Source organism: Topomyia yanbarensis, chromosome 2 (assembly GCF_030247195.1).
Source record: "Topomyia yanbarensis strain Yona2022 chromosome 2, ASM3024719v1, whole genome shotgun sequence".
NCBI classification, from domain to species: domain Eukaryota; kingdom Metazoa; phylum Arthropoda; class Insecta; order Diptera; family Culicidae; genus Topomyia; species Topomyia yanbarensis.
This window is the reverse complement of record NC_080671.1, coordinates 114,693,285-114,714,766: the sequence shown is the minus strand read 5'-3', so window position 1 is coordinate 114,714,766 and position 21,482 is coordinate 114,693,285. Positions and strand designations below refer to the sequence as shown.

The 21,482-nt window shown below is 36.0% G+C and overlaps 1 protein-coding gene and 2 non-coding genes across 3 annotated transcripts in view; all 3 read left to right on the top strand.

The window, feature by feature from the left end:
* The window catches only part of LOC131679253 (uncharacterized), a 108,761-nt gene extending 90,727 nt beyond the window's left edge, over positions 1-18,034 (top strand). Inside the window, exon 3 of the mRNA XM_058959946.1 lies at positions 17,177-18,034. Within this exon, the coding sequence (XP_058815929.1) occupies positions 17,177-17,388 (212 nt within the window). The 3' untranslated portion in view covers positions 17,389-18,034. The remainder of the gene's footprint in view (positions 1-17,176) is intronic.
* LOC131686463 (U5 spliceosomal RNA) lies at positions 16,448-16,571 on the top strand. Its single transcript, XR_009305119.1, has one exon. It is a non-coding gene; the product is annotated as a U5 spliceosomal RNA (small nuclear RNA).
* Positions 18,035-18,252: 218 nt separating the features above from the next.
* Positions 18,253-18,376, top strand: LOC131686462 (U5 spliceosomal RNA). Its single transcript, XR_009305118.1, has one exon. It is a non-coding gene; the product is annotated as a U5 spliceosomal RNA (small nuclear RNA).
* Positions 18,377-21,482: the final 3,106 nt, after the last annotated feature.

The following is a 21,482-nucleotide window of genomic DNA, read 5'->3' as shown; positions in this document are numbered from 1 at the left end:
GGCTTCTAAAGAAATTTCATCTGTTACGACCAAGACCGGTACATAGTCGTCGTACGACAACGACAGCGGACCGCGCATTAATAACACTAAGGGCCTATTTCTTCACCATCACTTAGCTCTTAAGCCAGGTTTAAACGTACTGGTGAGCCTGGTTTAAAAGTTAAGCAAGGGTGTAGAAATCGACCCTAACTCAACAACGATCGGGCTCAGTACCACTAAACTAACTACCGTTACGAACGGCGAAGTTACAACTGTTACACCAAATGCTTCTAAACCAACACCACCAAAAAATAATCAGATGCCTATGAAGGCCAATCTACAACAGCGACCCATAAACATAAAAACCTAATAATAACATCCGACCGTGTGCAACATGAATGCAGAACCGTTGACGACATGAACGTGAACAAAAATGCGACAGAAAGCGGACTGAATGACCTGAGGGTTGCGCCAGATAAGGGACCAGCCATAAATGACGTAGCATTTTTTGAGCGATTTTTAACACCCCCCCTCCCCCTTTTTTGTAGCATTTCGTCACAAACCTCTAAATACCCCCTGGTAATTACGTAGCTTGACAGTAAGCTTCCCCTCCTTGTCACAAAAAAATAGAAAAATAAAAAAACGATGTTAGTTAGATGAAACGGGTAAGATACTAAGATTGTCGTGACATCAGATCACCCCCCCCCCCTCCCTATTCCCCTTTAAAAAAATAAGCATGACATGACCCCCTACCCCCTGTCGTCACACATCATCACAAAATACAAAACTCCCCCCTCTCACATATAATGCTACGTCATTTATGGATGGTCCCTAACGCAGCTAATGTTTCACCGCCAAGGAAGAAGATCTCAACACACAGCAGCAAGCTGCGTCAACAAGACCCGATGGACAGGCATTTTTAAAGCTAACTTGTATTTCTTCATATTGTAAAGATCAAAAAAGACCCACGGCTCAGTTATGCTAACGCGTTGAAAAATCTGTTCATATCTGTTCAATGGCCCCTTAATTTAATAGTGCCCAGGGGCCCGAGTAGTCTTAGACGGCTCTGTATTTAAATAGTTCTAAATGCTATTGAAACGCTGCTTTTGGGGCATCACTGCACTACCATGAGAATGTTTTTTACTGCTGTTGTGCATACAAAATTCTGTTTCCGATATATATATATATATATATATATATATATATATATATATATATATATATATATATATATATATATATATATATATATATATATATATATATATATATATATATATATATATATATATATATATATATATATATATATATATATATATATATATATATATATATATATATATATATATATATATATATATATATATATATATATATATATATATATATATATATATATATATATATATATATATATATATTAAATAGATTTTTGAATGCTGATTAACAACAGTTAAACATACAAACTGCTAAGATACTGCAAGAAGCATCTGACATAGAAATAATAGGCTACTTTACTTTAAACCTGACCCCCTTCTGTTATCGAAAAGCGGAAGCACTACACGAACTAATATCAATATTGTCGTGTAGAGCACCGAAAATAATCATAATGGTGGTATGGCAGCAATTTATTAGTCTACATTGAGATGCTCAAACGACAATAAGTGTGTTTTTACAACTTTTGTTTTGTTTTTGTGCATCATTGACTACAGGATATTTCTAATTGTTAAAGTGATTGCATAAAAAATGTAAGTGGATTTAAATTTTTTGATTAAAGTCCTACAAAGTGCATAGATGAATTTAGTCCAACTTTTATCATATTTTTTTTTAATTGCATCGTAATGAAAAATGACGCGGTGCACAGTGGCGTAACTATATCAAATCCATGGCCAATATTATTTCACCTGTTTTTAAGCTTTTTTATACGATAACAAGTGATGAAAAATGGTTTTTCATGGTTTTAGACAATTTATGACCAAAATATGAAAATATTAAACCTCCTTGCAGTGTGATGTAAAACCGAAAATAGACGAATTCCACGAGCATTATTTTTCAATGCAAACGTGTTTTTAGAGTAATCGAGCAGTAGCAGTTTGAGGAAACCTCGCATTGAGATTTAGTCTGTTTCAACTGTTTTCATAAATTAAAACATTTTTTTTTCAAGTTCATATGTTTATTTTGCTTTTCTGGTTTTCTTATACTAGAAAAAAATATTCAAGTTTTTTATAAATTCGGTAATAGAAATCTATCCAAGTGATTATCGTATTCAATCAGGATTATTCACGTTAACACTTGCAATCCGGAGACAAGGAACTGGAATGAGAAAATTGCATAATTTGTTTGATCCTTCGCTTACGTTTCCAAGGTAACTTGTGTACGTTACGTTTCATATAGCAAGGTTAGTGGGAGTTTCACACTTTTTATATGGCTATCGTGGTCACAATAACTCAATTTGGTTAATGGACGCAATCTAACAAAAAAATATGGGGGCTCAATCAAATCATTCTTGTCATATAACCTTGAACTTCAGTTTGTTCGACCTCCCTGGCCGCTACTCCGTTATCGATCTGGACTAGCTGAAGTTGCACAGCGAGTAAGTAGATATTTATGCTTGGGAATGTGCAACTCCTGGTACTCCTAAATTGTTTATTGATCAATACCGGCGCCGGCCAGGCCCTAACGTAGATTGGAAGGAAAGTGAAGGAATGGTTAGTCCGATACTTGCTTTTGCTAGATTCCGTATATATTACTGCGCATTCCCCAAGTATCACGGGAGGAAGATATTTGTTAGTAAGTATAGAAGTTGGATACTACTTCTTCTTTACTGACGCCAGAGAGGTGACTTCACTTCTGGATTAGATATCGATCCATCAACTCATAGACCGGGGAACAATGGCTTTACTTCCCTTCCGAAGGAAGACGTCACCACAGATTTTTTCACCTAAGAAAAATCTCAATGACCTTGGCTGAAATTGAACCCAGGCCAACTGGAATGAGTGACGGTCACGCTTACCACTCAACCACCGGCGCCGTCTCAAATTATTCTTTTCATATAAGATCCTTTAAATAGCCCCAATACTGACTTTTTTAATTGTAGTTTCTTAAATTTGAGCAAAAAACACGACATTTTCAAACAGCTGTAAAAAACCGGATGGGATTATTTGGGAATGTTTTCTTCGTGGAACAGTGAGAGGACACTCCAAATAAGCTTCTCCTTTTAACAGATTTACCCGATATTGCCCGACAAGGTACTTTTTTCACTAACGAATATGTGGAAAATTGAAAAAAGTGAGCACTTTTATAAAACCTACCAACCCAAAAATGGCAAAGAAAAGCTAAAATTGACCCCAATTGATTGTAGTTGCTGGAGTTTGATTCAAGCTAATAAAATGTGTAACAAATTCACTGATTTCAAATATTTGCATACACAATTCATCAAACGAAAACGCTTTTCTTCTTAAGCCAAACATTAGAGTACTGAGAACTGACATACAAGTAAAGTTTTCAACTTGTGTAAGAATTTAAACAGCCGCTTTGAAATAACAACAAGTAGCAATTTACCACTAGTCGGCGCTTCGTTTGGCCAGCAATTGCTACACGGGACTTGTATGCAAACTGGGATACAACGGTGACTCACGCATGCGAACCTGTATGCGATGGCGATTTTCAATGTATTTTCATTTAAATGTTTACACAGGTTTTTCGGGAAAGTTTGTTCTAGCTTATATGTCTGTTCTCTGTGGTTAGAGTATGTTTTTAAAAACACTTTGATCTGAAAATATGGACAAATAAACAAAAACAATATTTTTTTCTATTTTGGCCAGGATTTGAAGTTAGTTACGCCTCTGTGCGGTGGGGTAAATCCAACCTCTAAATAGTGGGGTAAATCGGATAGCTTATTTTGCCACGAAAATGTGTATTTATCAAATTATTATTGTATTTTATTTATTATTTTTTTGCACAACGGTTCATAATTACAAACGAAACACACGAAAACGTGATGAATATAGTATTTCGTCGCTGTTGTGCTATCTTATGACAAGCGCCATTTAGCACATTTCGAGAAAAACGATTTTTAAAGTTTGAAATTGAATATCTTCAAACTTATAAATGATAGAAACACTTCATAGAAAACAATTGATGCTTCTATCTATTCTGTATTAATCTCTCAAATATTACGAAGATCGGTTGACTATGTTGCGAGTTGTTACTAAAAATGTAAATAAAAGTCGCACTCACACGTGTCATAGGTGTGTATTGATGACAAAATTTGTATGGCGTGTCATAATCGTGCATAGAAAATTTTCCATAGAAAAAAATCATCAATTATTAACTTTTATTCATATCTTTGGCTCATTTGGTCTATGAACAATGAGATGCATTTTGAAGGAAATGAGTCAGGGAATCTAGAAAAAAAATAGTTATTTAAGGTTACAGTGTTGCCAAATATGCTATATTTTCAGTTGTAAAGTTAAACTGCGTCTTTCTCACAATTATTGTGTATTTTTGATTTGAAAATCATTATGCAATTCTGTTTCTCAGACAGTTTTACATAGAAAAACATCCTATATATCAAGATATCCTGCGCCAAACCCCAGTCACAGTCATTTTAAACTAAAAACATAGAATTTCTCAGCACGTTTCTCACTATATCTTAGTAATCAAGCAGTATATCAATATTCTGAAAACGCCAATTTGTAGAGATTTTTTAGACAAGTAATGTTGCATATCTAACTCAGTTCACCCCAAAATGGCGTTTGTCATAAGATAGCACAACAGCGACGATTTGTCAAGCAATTGCTCCGATGCAAATGGGAATATCTTTACTTGCTACTACTCGTCATTTTGACATTCCAAGATTGACATTGAATTCCATTTTCTTCATGTTACAATTCAATAACATAATATTTATTGATTTAGCATGGAAAAAACATAAAATTTGGGTAATATCTGTACTAAATCAACCAAAATCTTAGGCGGTCGGGTTTACCCCACCATTTTTGGAAACAGCAAAAGGAACGTTTTCGTAAAACGCTTGTAGCTAAAAATTTTCCCAAGATGCGATTAAAATACTATACATAGAAAGTTACCCCGTCTAACCTTTAATTTGGTATATAAAACGACTTGATCCAATATAAAATGAGCATTTTACAGCCAAAACCATTTACTAGGTCGGATTTGCCCCACCTTACCCTACTAGTTATATAGTCTGCTGGGTGTTACCTGGGTAGTTTGCTTTGGGTGTTACCTGGGTAGTTTGCTTTGCTAAAACGACTCGTTTCCAATCAGACACTTTTCACTACCACCCTAACACATTCTGATCATTTTTTTTGCATTTCAAAGACAAGTTTAGTCTAGTCATATCTTTCATCGCTCATCAATTATTGGTGTGCTACCGGACAGTCAAACACTTTAAAAATTACATCACCGCAGACATAGGTATGTACTATATATGAGCTTCCATACAGTATTCAAAACAATATCACGCCCATAAATCACAATCAACTGCCTTGGAGCGGCACCGCAGTGTTTATTGTTGTTACACTCATTGATTAATTGTTTTATAACTTTTGACCTGTATGTACATTTGCATCCCTTGGCCAATCAACCGGTGTGCAAAACAGCTGCTCCCTTGCGGAATTTGCGTTACATCCAGCAGGGCCAGAAATTTTGACCGTGAAAATGAAGTGCATACTATTTGAATTTCTGCACCACGGCAAAGCATAGAGAGTGGTTGATTTGATAACGGTATAAATGTCCCATCAACAGTGTGCGCTGTTTAACGTTAGGACTCTTATGCCATTATGGCAGCCAGTATAATAAATTATAGTTTTCCAAGGTTACACACCGACTGTTGCGGTATGCTATTTGAATACGAAGTGCCAACGAGTGCTCGCTGGACGCCTGTTGATGGTGACTATTAGCATCGTACTTGTTCCGCAGTAGCGTAGGAGTAATTAGCGGGAACAGGAAAATTGCATTTGAACTTGATGGGGTCTTATGGAAAACTACAAAACACACTATTCGTGATAAGGCAGACATCAATGTGCATATAATTTAATTGGAAGTACAATTATTATGTCAAAGACCAAAACTAACATTGTATGTTGGAGTGGGGGCAATGCAGCTGAGTTTTAATTGCCTTATAGGTAACACGCATTATGTTTCTGATGAACTGCTTCGCCAGTGTTTCCTATTTAGAGTACAATTTTGAAATGCACAGAACAGGTGCGTTCTTCACGTACTTGAACAATGTAAAATGTTGAAAACCATTAATAACTTGCTATGTCTGATAAAGGAGTGACAAGAAACGGAAGAAGGCATGGGAATAAATTTGTATATGCATATCACCCATCAGCACTGTGCAGGGGGGTCCTATGATTATACCATGTAAACAATCATGTCCAAGCAGTACCGTTTAGTGGTCGACACTTGCGGATGTTCCCGTTGGGTGTGCTACCACTTGGCTAACGCATGATGGACAGCTTGAGTGCTTGTGGATACGAAAGCAGAAAGGTCTATCGTTGGCGGTTGGCGGTAACATACATTTTGTTTGTCCGATTTGCATTGATTGACACGCAACCGTTTGGTTTCTTTCCCTATATCGTTAGACTGAAATGAGCTCAATGTATAATAATATAATAAACAATTAATGAAAATTTGCACTGAAAGCTCGCAAATCTATTATCAATCGTTACATATAAAAATATAATTCTGTTAGTGTAATTTTAAGGAACTCCAAACTCCTATAATTTTAGGGGAAGTGTATATTAGACTATTAAATTTCTCCGGTTAAAACCAGCCTCGATGTCGTGTGGCATCCGGCGGGTTGAAGTATCCCAACCAAGAATTAATCCACTAGGTTCCTGCTCCTATGTCGAAAGAGGCGACTGAAAGCAGGGGTCCTCAAGTCAAGGTGTTTCTCCGTGACGGAACTGAATGGCTGGCATGACTAGAATCTAGGGACTGGCAGTGTCGTTAGTCTTACCCTGGATGTGTTAAGCGAATCTCTGACACAGTGGACGTTTATTTCTTCGCAAGTCGTGGGATTCAAATGATGGTCATGTCCCTAATACCCATCTTGGGGTTCGCTATAGGCGATTATAAGCCAACGTGTCTGGTATCTTCTAGTTGCTGTACAACAAGTGTTGATGATGAAAGATGTAGTGCTGTAATCGGGTATGGTTAGAGTAGCACAAATTAAACTTCAATATAAACGTACAGCAACTATGAATCTATCCAACCTTGTGTAGGAAGGAATAGCTTCCGTAGCTTTGGTTCAAGAACAGTATTTCCGTAAGGGAAATGATAATTTATGTTGGAAAGCTGCTTAACCCCGTCTTCGTAGTTTCCACCAAAAATAGCATGTCAATTCCACGTGAAATGTCTACTTGTGAATAGTGCTATTGACGCTTGTCTTATCTACAACTTCACAACTCACAATATTAGTGCTGTCATACTCAATTGATAACATAAACAGGAAAAATGTCTCTTGTTCGGCATATTTTCCACATAACAAACCTTCAGCTTCTGATACTTTCAAAAGGGCTGTATCTTACTGGGGCAGAAATGGGTTTCCACTAATAAACGGCAATGATGCAAATACCCACCTTATAGCTTGGGGAAGCTCAGATACTCAGATACAGTACTTACGTAGTACAAATTTGCACATACTTAATGTAAGAAATCGCCCTACAATCGCATAGTTTCCAGAGAAGAGATGTTAGATGTAACTCTCTGCTCTGACGGTATTACGCATGAGTTGGCAAACTGGATCGTACCAAACGAGCTCGAACCGTCGTTATCCGAACATAAATACATCATCTTTGATCATTTAAACGGCTCGCTAGATATCGTCATATATCGTTTTTCCAAATCTACGAACTGGGACCTCTAAGCAGAGGGCTTGGCGACTAGGTTTCACGGGTATCTTCCAACGATTGAATCTCGAAGTGACTTGGATGAGGTCATGGATAAAACAAACTCACTCATGGCAGCAGCATACCAAGAGGCTTTTCCGCTTCGAGTTATGCGTGCTTCTAGAGGAACACCTTGGTGGAATACCGAACTTGTTAGACTTAAGATATGTAGAAGAGCTTGGAATTACAGAGGCAGGGACGGGTTGGAATTATTTAAGTTGGATCGTAAATCATACAGAAATTCATTTCCAATCATGTGAGTGAAGTGGTTGGAAAAGCCTTTGCACAAATGTCTCCAGTCTCAATGATTATAACTGCTAACGGTGAATACTCCTTTGATGAAGATGTAGTACTCAACTGTCTTTTTGACACACACTTTCCAGGCTGTACGGGGTCTTTACCGATGATTGCTTCTGCAGGTAGTTCTGATTGTTGGGCACTTGACCGTAGCATTGTAACAACCGAATCGATCAAATGGGCGATTGAAAGTTTTGCTGGGCAAAGATGGAATCATTCTAAGGGATATGAACATTTCAAGCATATTTGGAAAAAATTCTTACTTGTAGTCTTGCATCAGGATACAAAAAAATAATAAATAATTGTAAAATTAATAGCCAGAGGTGGCCGTGTTACCTGTGCGGAGGAAAAGATCTTTAGACCGATCAGTTTGATCTCCTTCCTTCTCAAATCAGTGGTTGTTATCTTACCCGCTGCATGCCATGCAACATTAGAGTGACAGAAAAAAATGACCCCTATCGGCCCAATCCTGAGTCGATTTCTAGTCCCACCAGGAGTACTTGTTCCAAATTTGAAACAAATCGGACAAGTCTAGCTACCGGACCAACGTGCCTGAAGTTTGTATGAGATTTTTCGACAATTTACACCGAGAAAAGCCACTAGTTCACATTTTCGCCGCTAGGTGGCACTGTTCGCATCGTATTATCACTGTAAGTGAAAATAAGAAAGATAATTTAATTTTCTACAACTTTGTCGAAGACTGCTAGTGTATCCGGCTGCGTTAAAAGAAGTTATTAAAATTTTAACGTAGTGATGTCTGAGTCAGTTTTCCATAGGCCCTAGCAGTGCATCGTTGTGCATCAGTACTCAATTCGCACGAACTAATCCTTTTTGTGAAAGAACCGTTAAATTTAGCTCAATAGTATGTTCAGAAGAATTGTAGTAAATAATAGGAGTCATGTTTTGATTAGAACATTTTAGTGCCACATTGTACCGCATAGAGGGCGCCAACACTAACTTTTCAACGGAGAGAGATAGAAATTAGGTGTCTTTCACAAAGTTGTAGAACAAGCATTTTGCAATAATTTTCCCAAACATCTCGATATTCTATCTCTCTTCTATGAAAAGTTAGAGTTGGCGCCCTCTATGTGGTTACAGTTGGAAGTAAAACTTTCCAACCAAAACAACTCGTGTTATGTGGTATAACTCTTCTGAACATCCTATTGAGCTAAATCTAACGGTTACTTCACAAAAATGTATAGTTCGTGGGAATCGAGTACTGATACACAACCATGCACTGCTAGGCCCTATGGAAAACTGACTCAGACATCACTTCGTTAAAATTTTAATAACTTTTTTTAACAAAGCCGGATTGACTAGCAGTCTTCGACAAGGTTGTAGACAATTAAATTATCTACCTTATTTTCACTTACAGTGATAATACGATGCATACAGTGTCACCTAGCGGCAAAAATGCGAGTTAGTGGGTTTTCTCCATGTAAATTGTCGAAAAATCTCATACAAATTTCAGGCACGTTGATCCGGTAGCTATACTTGTCCGACTTGCTTCAAATTTTGTGCAAGAGCTCCTGGTGGGACTAGGAATCGACTCAGGGGTGGGCCGATTGAGTTTTCAAAAATTCATTATTTTTTTGGGCAGTCTAATGCAACATGCATACTCGCGGGAGAAGTCTATTACCACTCTGTTACACAATGTTGTCTCAACATTGAAAAAACTTTTACGCAAAAGCAACCAAGTACAGCTTTTCTTCACATTGAATGTGCTTTTGACAACGTGTCTTTCGAATTCATTTTGGAAGCTGCATGAGGTCATGATGTGCTTTTATATATCACGAACTGGATAAACGCAATGCTTAGCAACCGACATCTGTGTTCAGCTTAAGACAAATAGAGATAAGCAAATTGAGTGTATCATAATGCCTTCAAGGTGGTGTGGTGTGCTGTCGCCACTTCTATGAAACGTCGTTGCCGATGGCTTATTGTAACTCGAACATCCTTGTTCATTTAATAAGGTTCACTGTGATGTCCGGACAGTAAATAGAAACTGCACTGAACACCAAAAATACATTAAGAGCCATAAATCTTGCTCGTGAGATAGCTCATCAAACAAGATACCGCGAATTAGTCACACCTTTATGATCCAGTTCATATTGTAAAATCCGATAGTAATTAAAAAATAGCATATCACGATAAGACGAAGAGAAATTTCGAATAAAATAATAAAACTGCTGATATCATGAACATGAGTCATTACCAGAATAATCCGACAGTAAACTCATTAAGAAATATCACGATAACGTGATAAGACATTACGAAAATCGCTACAAAGCTGTTGAAATCATAAACTACATTCAACAGTCTTTCAGTTGATATAGTTTATTCAAACCAGTGTATCCCCAAATTACGAACAAGAATCATCACGGCGTATTTGGTAGAACAATTTTATTCGAAAAAAATCGGTATCTCCAAAACATCAGAATTGACGTTGTCCTTTAATTTGCAACCAAAAGTAAAATAATCGGGGTCTCTAACTGAAGACATTCAAATATTACCAAAAGTGAGAATCTGATGGACAATTTAAATTTTTACAATTGTATAGAAAACTACAAATCGATCTAAAATCGCCCGAGAAAGTTATTAAAATTTTATCAATATTTCTAGACTGGTTAAGCGGAAAAAACATAATTCGCGATTCCATTTCACTGTCGTGACCGGAGCTCTCCTGACCCAACTTGTGTCTATTCTCGTCAACTTTCTTCCGAAAACTGAATTTTGATTGTCTGTCACAACAACCAAGGCCTGCCTCGCTAAATTTGTAATTCCATTCGATTTCATCGTATCGAGACAAATACAGTATATAGGTTATAGAGATTTGTATGAAATTCAACAAGAACACTATAATGAATATATATTTCGGTTTCTCAATACGTTAATATTATTTTATTTTTTATCTCTACTCGCTCATCTTCTACATCTTCCTTCTCTTCTACTCTATTTTTTAATGTTTTTTAAAGAATGCCTCTTCTATATAATAAGGTTTTCTGTAACTATGATACAAATTTTAATTATACAAAAAATCCCGACAAATATCATGCTTACGCCATAATTTATTCTGACTTTTATTTCTAACAAATAGTTTTTTATATGAGATTTTATGATTTTCTCTCATTGATTTGGATAGCTTTCACTATTCATTTTCTAGTATAGATTTTGCAATCTTTACATTTTAGTACTATTTGATCCATACTATTTAATACAAATTTTATGGACAAAGAGATATAGAAAAGTGTTGATAAAATAATTTGTACGAAATTGGCACTCTTTTAAAAAATGCTGGGTAATATAGTAAAAAGGAACTGTTTTCCTGTCACAAATATGTTCGTTTCTTCATTTTCATTTCTTCACTCATTCTGAAGTATGATTGACGTGATCTTGAATCAACCTCATTTTCACACAGCATTTTGTAAGATACATTTGGCTTAAATTAAAACCCTTGCGTTTGATCAAACTTGATTAAATATTTAGTCATTTGACATGATTTCGATTGACCATTTCAAAATAATATTATTGACCATTTCAAAAAAATTATACAGATGATGGATAGAAACATAGTTCGATGAAGTTTAGGTTCAAGTTTGTTAACATTTGGGGTAAATTTGAGCTCTTCTGTTCATCGAACGATTTTGCTGTAAGGTTTTTCTTGTACTCAAATGCTACTTTGTTTTCAAAAGGAATCAGATTCTGCACTGAACTGGCAACTCTATCTTGTTGATATCTGGTCCAGGGTTGCCACATTGAAATCTGTGTTACAGTGAATTTTTTTTGCCGTTTGTGATGACTAAACTAGCGAAGATCAGAGTTAAATTTTCAAAAAATCGGTGAAAAGTAACAATATTTACAAAAGTTTCTGGAATTCTATCATCTGTGAAAAAGATTATGTGATAAAAAATTGTAACAAAAAAATCTGTAACATTACAGAAAAATCTTTGCATATGGTAACCCTGATGTTGTCTTCGCGCTTATTAGTCATTTATTGTCGTGGTTCGTGTTCAGCGAGTAACGACTACTTTTTAAGGGAAATTATGAAAATTGGTCTTGATCCTTTTTCTTATTAAGAATCTTAAAACTACATTCTTCATCTATACATTCTGATGAATTGAATCTACCTCAAAAGAAAACAAACATGAACCTAAAACTCTACGAGTTTTTTTTCTCTTTTAATCATCTTTCTTTTAATGTTGATAAGGACAAACGGGATTCTCAATCAAAAGTTGCAATTAAATCCGGTTGTTACAATAAGCGAACTTTAGTTCATTCAAATAGAAAAGTTGAATTTAAGACAATTATATTTTACTAGGCAAGATCTGATCAGGAAGAAGGGTAATTCTAGATTACATTAGACATCTCTTAGAGTAAGAAAAAATATTAAAAAGAAGACCCGGGTATATGATAGAAACAATATTCCTGTTGACTATATTAATCAACATCTTCAAAAGGTAAGAATATCGATTAAGTTTGGTCAATTATTCTCCATACCTCTTTGTGCGTAAAATAGCATTAGCGCCCAGGAGCCAGTGGAATCTGAAAATATATTTCTCCGCATAAAAATTGGGACATTGTAGGCACTTAAATCCGTTTAAATACACTGTTCATCTAAATCAGCCATTTTTTGTAACTCAACTTCTTAACCAGTTCTCAACCCGTGCACATCTGAAAGCTGATAAAAAATTTAAAAAACTTTCTCTCATGATTTTAATTTGATTTAAGGTTTTCTTTAAACTTGGAGACAATAAAAGTGTTTATAAGATTCTAAATTTTAGTATTATTTGACTGTATACAGTACCAACCAGTGGTAAAAATGTGAATTAGTTTCATTGTAGACCCAAAGCTGTCATACAACAAACCTTAAAAGAAAAAGTTTCTCTAGGCTTCCCAACCGATTATTTTGCTTTTGATTTCAAATGAGAGGGAAAAGTTTATTCTTTCATATCCTGAAGTTTTACAGATGCCAATTTTTTTTTGAATAAAGTTGTTCTACAAAGACACCGTGCATAATGAAAACTAGACATGTCCAGGGAGTAACCACAGTAATCCAACCAAACGTTGGAATGTAATGCCATGTATATTTTTGGCGTGAACTAGTCTTTTGAAAACACAAATAGTTTCAGGAGGACGAAGTTTGTTATTTATAATTTCTGGTACTTGGTCACAAATTTCGGTTATAATTTCATCAGTCATGAAATCGTGATTTTTTTTTGCGAAATCCCGAAAAAAATTTTTTTCGGATAAATCATATTTTTCATATTTTTTAGCGCTGTCAGTACTACTATGATTTAATATTTAAGCGCGAGGCCCCCAAAAACTCGCAGCCCCTGATCCAAATTTGTTGTGCTGGGTTGGAGGAACGTTTTAAGGGGTTACACCTCTGAAGAGCATGAAAAAATAAGCGTTTTTTGGAAGGGGACCACGACCAGAAACCTATCGCCCGTAGTTTTTTATTTAGAACCAAAAACTTACGTTTTTTTTAATTGCTCATGAAAACAGCAAATAGTAGTACGTGGTATTTTTTTAATATTTTGATTTGTCGTGAAATGACGCACTTTTGAGTGAAAAGACGCCGAAAATGTCATAAAAATCGACACAAAATTATCAATTTAAAAAATTAAGCCATAAAAAACTAACTACATGCGTCACTGGAGAAATCAATTTCGAATCTACTGTGAAAATTTCAAATCGATCGACAATCTTTTATTAGAGTTACATTTCCGGTCAGCTCAAAAAATGGTATCGAGAAAAACGCGGTTATAGTTTTCAGTACACTTGGGGTATACCAGTAGATACAGAACACTTGATTAGGATTGTCGCTGGTGTTCCCATTGTTTTCGCCTCGGAACATGTTTGTTTTGCTTCCGGTATATATCTGTCAAAGTAGCGAAAGTCTCTCTAGTAAAAGTCTTTGGTCCGCGCTTTTGGTACACGCAGAAAAATATGGCCTGCTTTTAACCACAAACCGTTTAGTTGAACTTCAAATTGAGTTTGCCTGTTTTTCATTTCAAAAAAACGTCGAATGCATAAAATTTGCAACAGAATAAACGAGAGGCAAACAGAAAAATTATGTGATATCTGCTATGTAACAAATTTCTATGTGGCATACTATTAAAATTTCATTAATTTTCGCATGATATATATGCGTGACAGGTAATTTTTATCTGCTATTACAAATTGCAAAAAAAATATGTGTGAAATCAATATATTCAATATAACGAATTTTCTCGGTGTAAATTTTCGACTGTTATTGTTATTAAATGAAAGAGTTTGTATATACCGCACAAGGAAAATTTATCAAAATTCAGTACAAGTTTAGACAATTTGTGCATTCTAATTAGTGAAAACACATTAGCCAAGAATGGCCATTGTTTTGCTGGCTAAAAGAAACAAAAATGATTAGTCGCTATGAAACGACGATAGAGGATTATTTTTTTGCTTTTTTTTATTTGGCCCATTTGACAGGTATATCCCGGAACCAAAACAATGATGTTCCTACCACTGATGCCAGCGACAATCCTAATCTAGTGTTCTGTATCTACTGGTATTGGTCACTGCACAGTACATTAAATGTGACAGGTGGTGGTCCTGTTGATCAGAGTTTTTAATAGTAGAGTTGCGTAAAGAGGATTGGCAACATTGGACCAATCATTGGTCTTTTTTATATTTTGGCAACCTTTTATTTTTAGTTAAATTTCAAATGACTTCACCCGAACGCTTCAGTTAGAAGTTAACTTTATGCATTTAAAAATTTAAAATTAAGTGTTTAGTTTTATTTTGTAAAAATCAGTACGATAAATAACATCGAAGAATTTAAGCTTTTTCCGGTTCTCAACTAATCCGCAACTAAGAACGAAATGCATTGATTTTTGCCGCTTGCGGTCTGATTGGGGTGTGACAAAAAACAGTCGAATTTGCAGCGTAAGATAAATTTGAAACAGGTACATATGTATAAGTGGAATGAATACACAAATTTGTCAAAATTTTAGCTGCACTTTAACTATGAGAAATACCTTCATATTTCCACTATCGGTGGAAGATTATTAACACTACCCAGAGCTGTTCCGGTATTTGAAATAGTGCCAAATTTGAATATCAGTGAACATATATTTTTTAATAATTGTCATTAAGCGAAATATTAACATTATTTAAATGTTAATATTACATCATTGAATTTTTTCTCATAATTATAATCACATAATAACGATACTCCCCACGCATTCGAGCATTGTTATTCTTCGTGTCCGATAGGTAGACGTTTTGAGTGTTCAATAGGTAGATTTGCTTCAGTCTTTGCGCAACTGTTCTTTATAAACTGTGCTGTTGATTACATTTTGAACTTAGAGATTATTCGTATTTTCAAAATGATATATTGGGAAGCATATATAATATATTGGGAATAATGTTTTTAGAAGTATAAATGTTTTCTAGAACGCTTTATAATTAAATTGTGCCTTTCTCTACTGTGCGAAAATGAATATGAAAGATCTAATAAGTGAGCTAATTATTTGTTTATCAATTACTTCTACTGTTATCTGAATCGGTAAGTAATTTTTCGGTAAAATTTGTTAGGAATTAATTTTTAGCATTAAGCTTATTTTAATAGAATCCAAATTTGTTAAGTCCAAACTGTAAACAAATTTGTGAGGTTAAGGCATTTCATACAATGGTCAATACCTAAGAGGCGTTGCGGCAGCATTGAAATTTTTTCGACAAACATATGATAAGGGCTCAAAAGCAAACTGTCAAAATTCACTTCGGGGAGAAATTCCGGACGAACCGAAAATCGCTCAGCACAGCCATTGGTAACAAACAAAAGAGAACAGCTTTCTGTTTCCTTGACTGCTATGCAGCGTGCTTAGCTAATAGCGGTTTCTCCAGAATTTCTCCCTAGATTTCTTTTGAACCCTAAACATACGTTTGCCGTGATTCAATTTTTTTAAATTCTACAATAGTACAATACATCGATTTTTACGAAGTTACATAGTGCCTTTACTGGCTAATGTAACAAATTCGGTATTTAAATAACATTCAAATACTATCGAGCGAGCCAAATCTTTCAAAACTGAATTTCAAATCATTAACCACCACCCTACTATACTTGTAGAGTACTTGCGTTGTCCTTTTGCGCAGGTAGTGAGTAATTTCGCATTTCCATTCTACTGTTCTACATTTCCTCTTTTAAGAATCGCCAACGGTACATCTTCAAGACAAATTCGGTGGGCTGGGAAAAAATCGTTACGGTACTCTGATCTCTCTTCAATTGTCGAATAAATCTTTCGCCTTTTACTAAAGATTTCCGTGGAGAGGGATACTCTAATGAGTCTAAATTAAATTTTTGTACGACTCGATCCTTAACTGGATCGAGCATTAGTCTGAAATAAATATTGACATGCATCCAAGACAAGTAAAATTGCCGCTTCTCTGGTAACGAAACCATGTGATTCTTTTGCTTACTGATAAATCAAGATCTATCCATGCCATGTTACTTTAATCCGAAAACACCGTCCTTGGCATTGTCGTCTAAATTCCACGTATGCCTCCCTGGCCCAAAGATTAATCGAAGCGAATCATCTCCTCTACTCGTGCTAATCACCTCACGGCGAGTTCCGTTCTGTAGATCTGTGGCTATGCATCATTGCTTTTTTCGAGCACATCATCTGCAGTGTGGGTACGTTAATGTATGTAGCGAAACCGAAATAGAAGTAGTAGATGTGCATGTTGCCGTTGGCAACCTTCGCGGTTCACACTCAACATCTACGCGAAAAGCATTGATTTGTGCGAACAACAACAAACATCTATTCTGTGAGACCCTAAGCCCGACCGGTGCGTGGGGGGGCTGGGCAAGATCAAGTTCAGTGCCGTGCTCATATGCACGCCTCATTGAGTGCTACCGGGATTAGTTTCATTCACGACAGATGAGAGTACCACAACCGAGCACTAAATTTCAATCTGTTTTTATTTCGTTGCAGTTAACGACCGCGTGGTGATTTCCCGTTCGTGCGCCTGGGAAGATGTGAATGCTGCACCGAACAGCTGCATCAACGCGCAAACACCGTCCTACATCAAGACCGAGTTCTGCGAGACCTGTACGACCGATGGCTGCAACGGTGCGGCTCAGTACGGCCCTGCCATGGTGATGGTTCTTCTGACGGCCCTGGTAGCCAAACTGCTCGCATGGTAATTTGCAAACTACCCGTCGATCGTACCGTCCTTCCCCCCTCTACCGATTAGCTTTAAAAATATTAACAAATAAGTATAAAAAATAACTGGATCGGGAAACCCGCTTTTTGCAGAAAATCGCGCTGTAATCACGTACGATAACCATCGTTGCCTTAATCGTCTCGAATATTCTATTGAAGGTAGAAAAGTATTTATTGCGATGATAAGAAAATTCCCAATCCAACAAAACATGCTATACGATAAGACCTCACGAAATTTTTATCTGAAAACAGAGCACGTCTTCAATCAAATCAGTGATCGCCAGCACGGTTTTATAAGGTCTGCAGCTAAACACTTTTAAATAAGAATGAAATGTACAAATATTGTTACATCACACGATTTCATAAGCTCTGTAAAATTAGTTTCACTTCTGCACGACGATAGATCCATAAAAAAGAACGAATTTTACTTTAGCAAATATTTTTTCTTTTTCCCATTGTTTCAAAATTGTTTCTCGGATTCATCTAATTATGAATGAAACGTAACAAAATGTGTCAAGCAAAATTTTTCAATTCGGTGCGGTTCTGTAGGCATAAGTGTTTTCCATGTACATAATAACTGTAACAATAATGATGAACATTAAAATAAACATTGTTTTCAAAAGATCACTCACTGCAACGGTGTCATTTCAGAAAGAAATAGTCCTGTTAGATTTTTTTTATGGCAGTCACTACTTCCAATTGGAAAGAGCAGGTAAGGACCATATAGGTATTTCCCCAAGCCGATGTAGAATGGGCGCATAGTAAAGCGAGAATCAGATTACTTCTACCATCGATGGAGAAGTATGTTTCTTTTTGTGGACTTGAATTCAGTAGGGCTGCAAACGGTACTCTGATCTCTCTTCAATTGTCGAATAAATCTTTCGCCTTTTACTAAAGATTTCCGTGGAGAGGGATACTCTAATGAGTCTAAAATAAATTTTTGTACGACTCGATCCTTAACTGGATCGAGCATTTGCTTTTTATAAAATGACTGATTTTGAATTTATGGAGGGGCGATGACGGACTATTGGATGTTTGACCAGTTTTACGATTCCAGCTGAAGTTTATTGTGGCTAACGTAGTGCCATTTCACGGAGGTGAACGATTTGACTTTGATCGATGATCGTCTCGAACCTTTCTTTTAATTCCTACGACTTTATTAGGTTGGCTCGGGAGCATTTCAGTGTTAACCCTAGAACGTTGCACTTGCGTTTTCCACCCTAAACCGTTACACTGGGGTACAAATGTACCCCACGCGTTTGATCGCAATATTCGCAGGTGAAAATGCAAACAAAAGAAATGTATAATACATAATTTTCTTCGTATTTTAATTGCAAAAACAGATGTGTGAATGAAAGCACGGAATTTATTGAATCAATGATACATAAATTGGATTGAACAATAAATTGAAAAAATCGTGGCTTTGATTTTTTTTTACAAAAAATACTATAACTTTGCGAATTGTCAACCGATTTGAAAAAAAAAATCAAATGATTCTAAAAGTTGAAAAAATGGTCTTGAAACGGTATGAAAAGGATTTCGAAATTTTTGAAAAGGAATATGCCACTAAGTTTGGAGGAAATTGAAGTAGCAAACGAAAGCAAATAAGTGTTCCTTAACTTGCTGTGTTAATGGTAAGTTATCTTAAAAAGTTTTTTACATGAAAAATACTAGAAAAAAGTTATGGCGCTCAGTTCGGTTTGGCTCAACGCAGGCCATATTAAAACATTAAAAATAAACATTTACTATTCATAAGAGTATCTCAAAAATATATTTATTTTGCCGAAGCTGTTCTTTTTGTATATAAATTTTCGTGCGCTAAATAGTTTTTGATATTAACACTTCTTAAAAAAAACTTCATTATACATTAGGATGGCTCAAAAAATATTTTGTTTAGAAGGTTCATAATTTTTTAAAGAAATTTGTGTACGCCTAATTCCATTTTTGGTTCTGAAATTCATTTTACTACTTATTAGGATGGCTCAAAACTAAGCATTTTGTCTTTACAAGTGTAATAATTTTTTCGATATAGTAATGTTTCCATTATATCACTTTGCTTTTTTATCATTACTCGTTTATATCACCCTCTATTATATCACGGTTTTGTTTCGATTATATCACGCTTTTTGAAAACAGGCAATACACACTACGTTTTGATCCAAATAAACCACATGCTGTGTTAAAAGTGTCAGGACTTTTTTACAATTGTTTTGCTTATTTACATGTAGGGTAGCGAGTCTATTAGTGGGATTCGGACTATTTCGTTAAGGTCTTATATATGATGAAGTCGGTTAAAAACTTTTTTATTCTTTTATCTTAAAGGATAGATTCTTAAGAAAGTAGCGGCTAATAGTTCCGATGTTCAATTTATGCATTCGATTTTATTCACTCGGGAGTGTCGTATTGGATAAATTATAGTACAATAATATTACCGACGCACGTGAATCATCCATTCCCGGTCAGAATGCAGGTGTCGTTAATGGTAAAGAAAAAACATGTGCTGCATTTAAATGGGTTGAAGTAGTTTGATTGCATGATACTTGTGTTGTCTTTTCTACTTCATTAGTCTATTTCTTTTATACGTCCATTAATTTGCTTATATACTTCTAATCAAGCTCATTGAATCTTACAAACGTATAAACGCTCGTGATCTTCATGATAACACAAACCTGATCACAAACGCGACCTTGCAATTGCAATCATCTACACATACATACATACGTCCGCGATTGCGCCAACATTAAAACGCAACCTCAAGCATTAACCCACCACTCATGTTCACCAAACAACACGTTCCACGGCGACATGACTGGAAACTCTAGTGATATAGGGAATCTGACATCTACCAACTGTACCATACACCAATAATCAAGCATCAGATGCACGGTCCGCGAGTGGTCATTCAATAATACATGAAATTATACACGCGAAGTCACATACACATGACACACGTGTACATAGAAATGCTGGAGCCCTTCGCGACCATCCACTGCACTTACACCCGCGATCTCGCAAACGTGATAACATCCCAGTGATAAAGTGAACGTCTCAGCGCTTATAAATTTTCAAACGCAATCTCAAGCGTGAACCTAAAAACTCCCCCGCTCGCACAATAATAAATCGGTCACTTTCGGAAGTTTCTATCCTTGATATCAGCAGACTAGGTCCATGCGTTCAATTGGACCAGTTTAAAATACAAAGCTCTCATCTCCACTGGACAACATGTTCCATGGCGATATGGACGGGAACTCTAGTGATATGGGGTAATTCACTCCCTGTCAGAATGTGAATTGGATACCCAAAACTAAATATCAGAATGACGGTCACGCGGACCATCGAAGAACGCACGCGAATGTGTGAATGGTCACACGGTTACAAAATCGAGTTTTGTACACACGAGGTCACATGTACGCGAGTACACGCGACAAAAACGTTAACATACGAACGCTTAAGCCCTTCGCGATCAACAACGCACACCTTCACGCAAATTTGATAACACCCCTGTAATAAAGTGAACGTTTTAGCACTTACGAAGTTTCAAACGCTGTCTCAAACGCGATCCTACAAACGTCCGTGTTCACGCGATCATGAATCCGGAAATCATTACCCTCCGTCCTAGCATCTTAGGTCCACACATTCAGTTGGACCAATAAAAAAAATAAAGCTCATATCCACTAGACAACACCTTCCATCTGAGCCATACACCAACAATTAAGTAGGGGGCCGTACACTAATTACGTAAGGTTTTTTTTTAGAACTTTTCAACCTCCCCCTCCCTCAAAGATAAGAATTCGTAAGATTTTGGTGAACTCCCTCTCCCCCCTACATAAGATCTTATCATGAATTTCGTAATTAAAAAATCATATTGTTAATTCATTAAATAATGTGATAACAAAAAACGATACAGATAGAGCTATTACAAGAAAATTCAGGATTAAATTTAACTGTAATCATTGCATTGATACAACGCAGACTAAGAGTCCTCGGTAAAGGAACATTGGAGGCTTTTAATATTTGGATTGCAAATCCTAAGCAGGTAATAAACTTCATACGAAGTGGAGTGCCTAACTGGGAT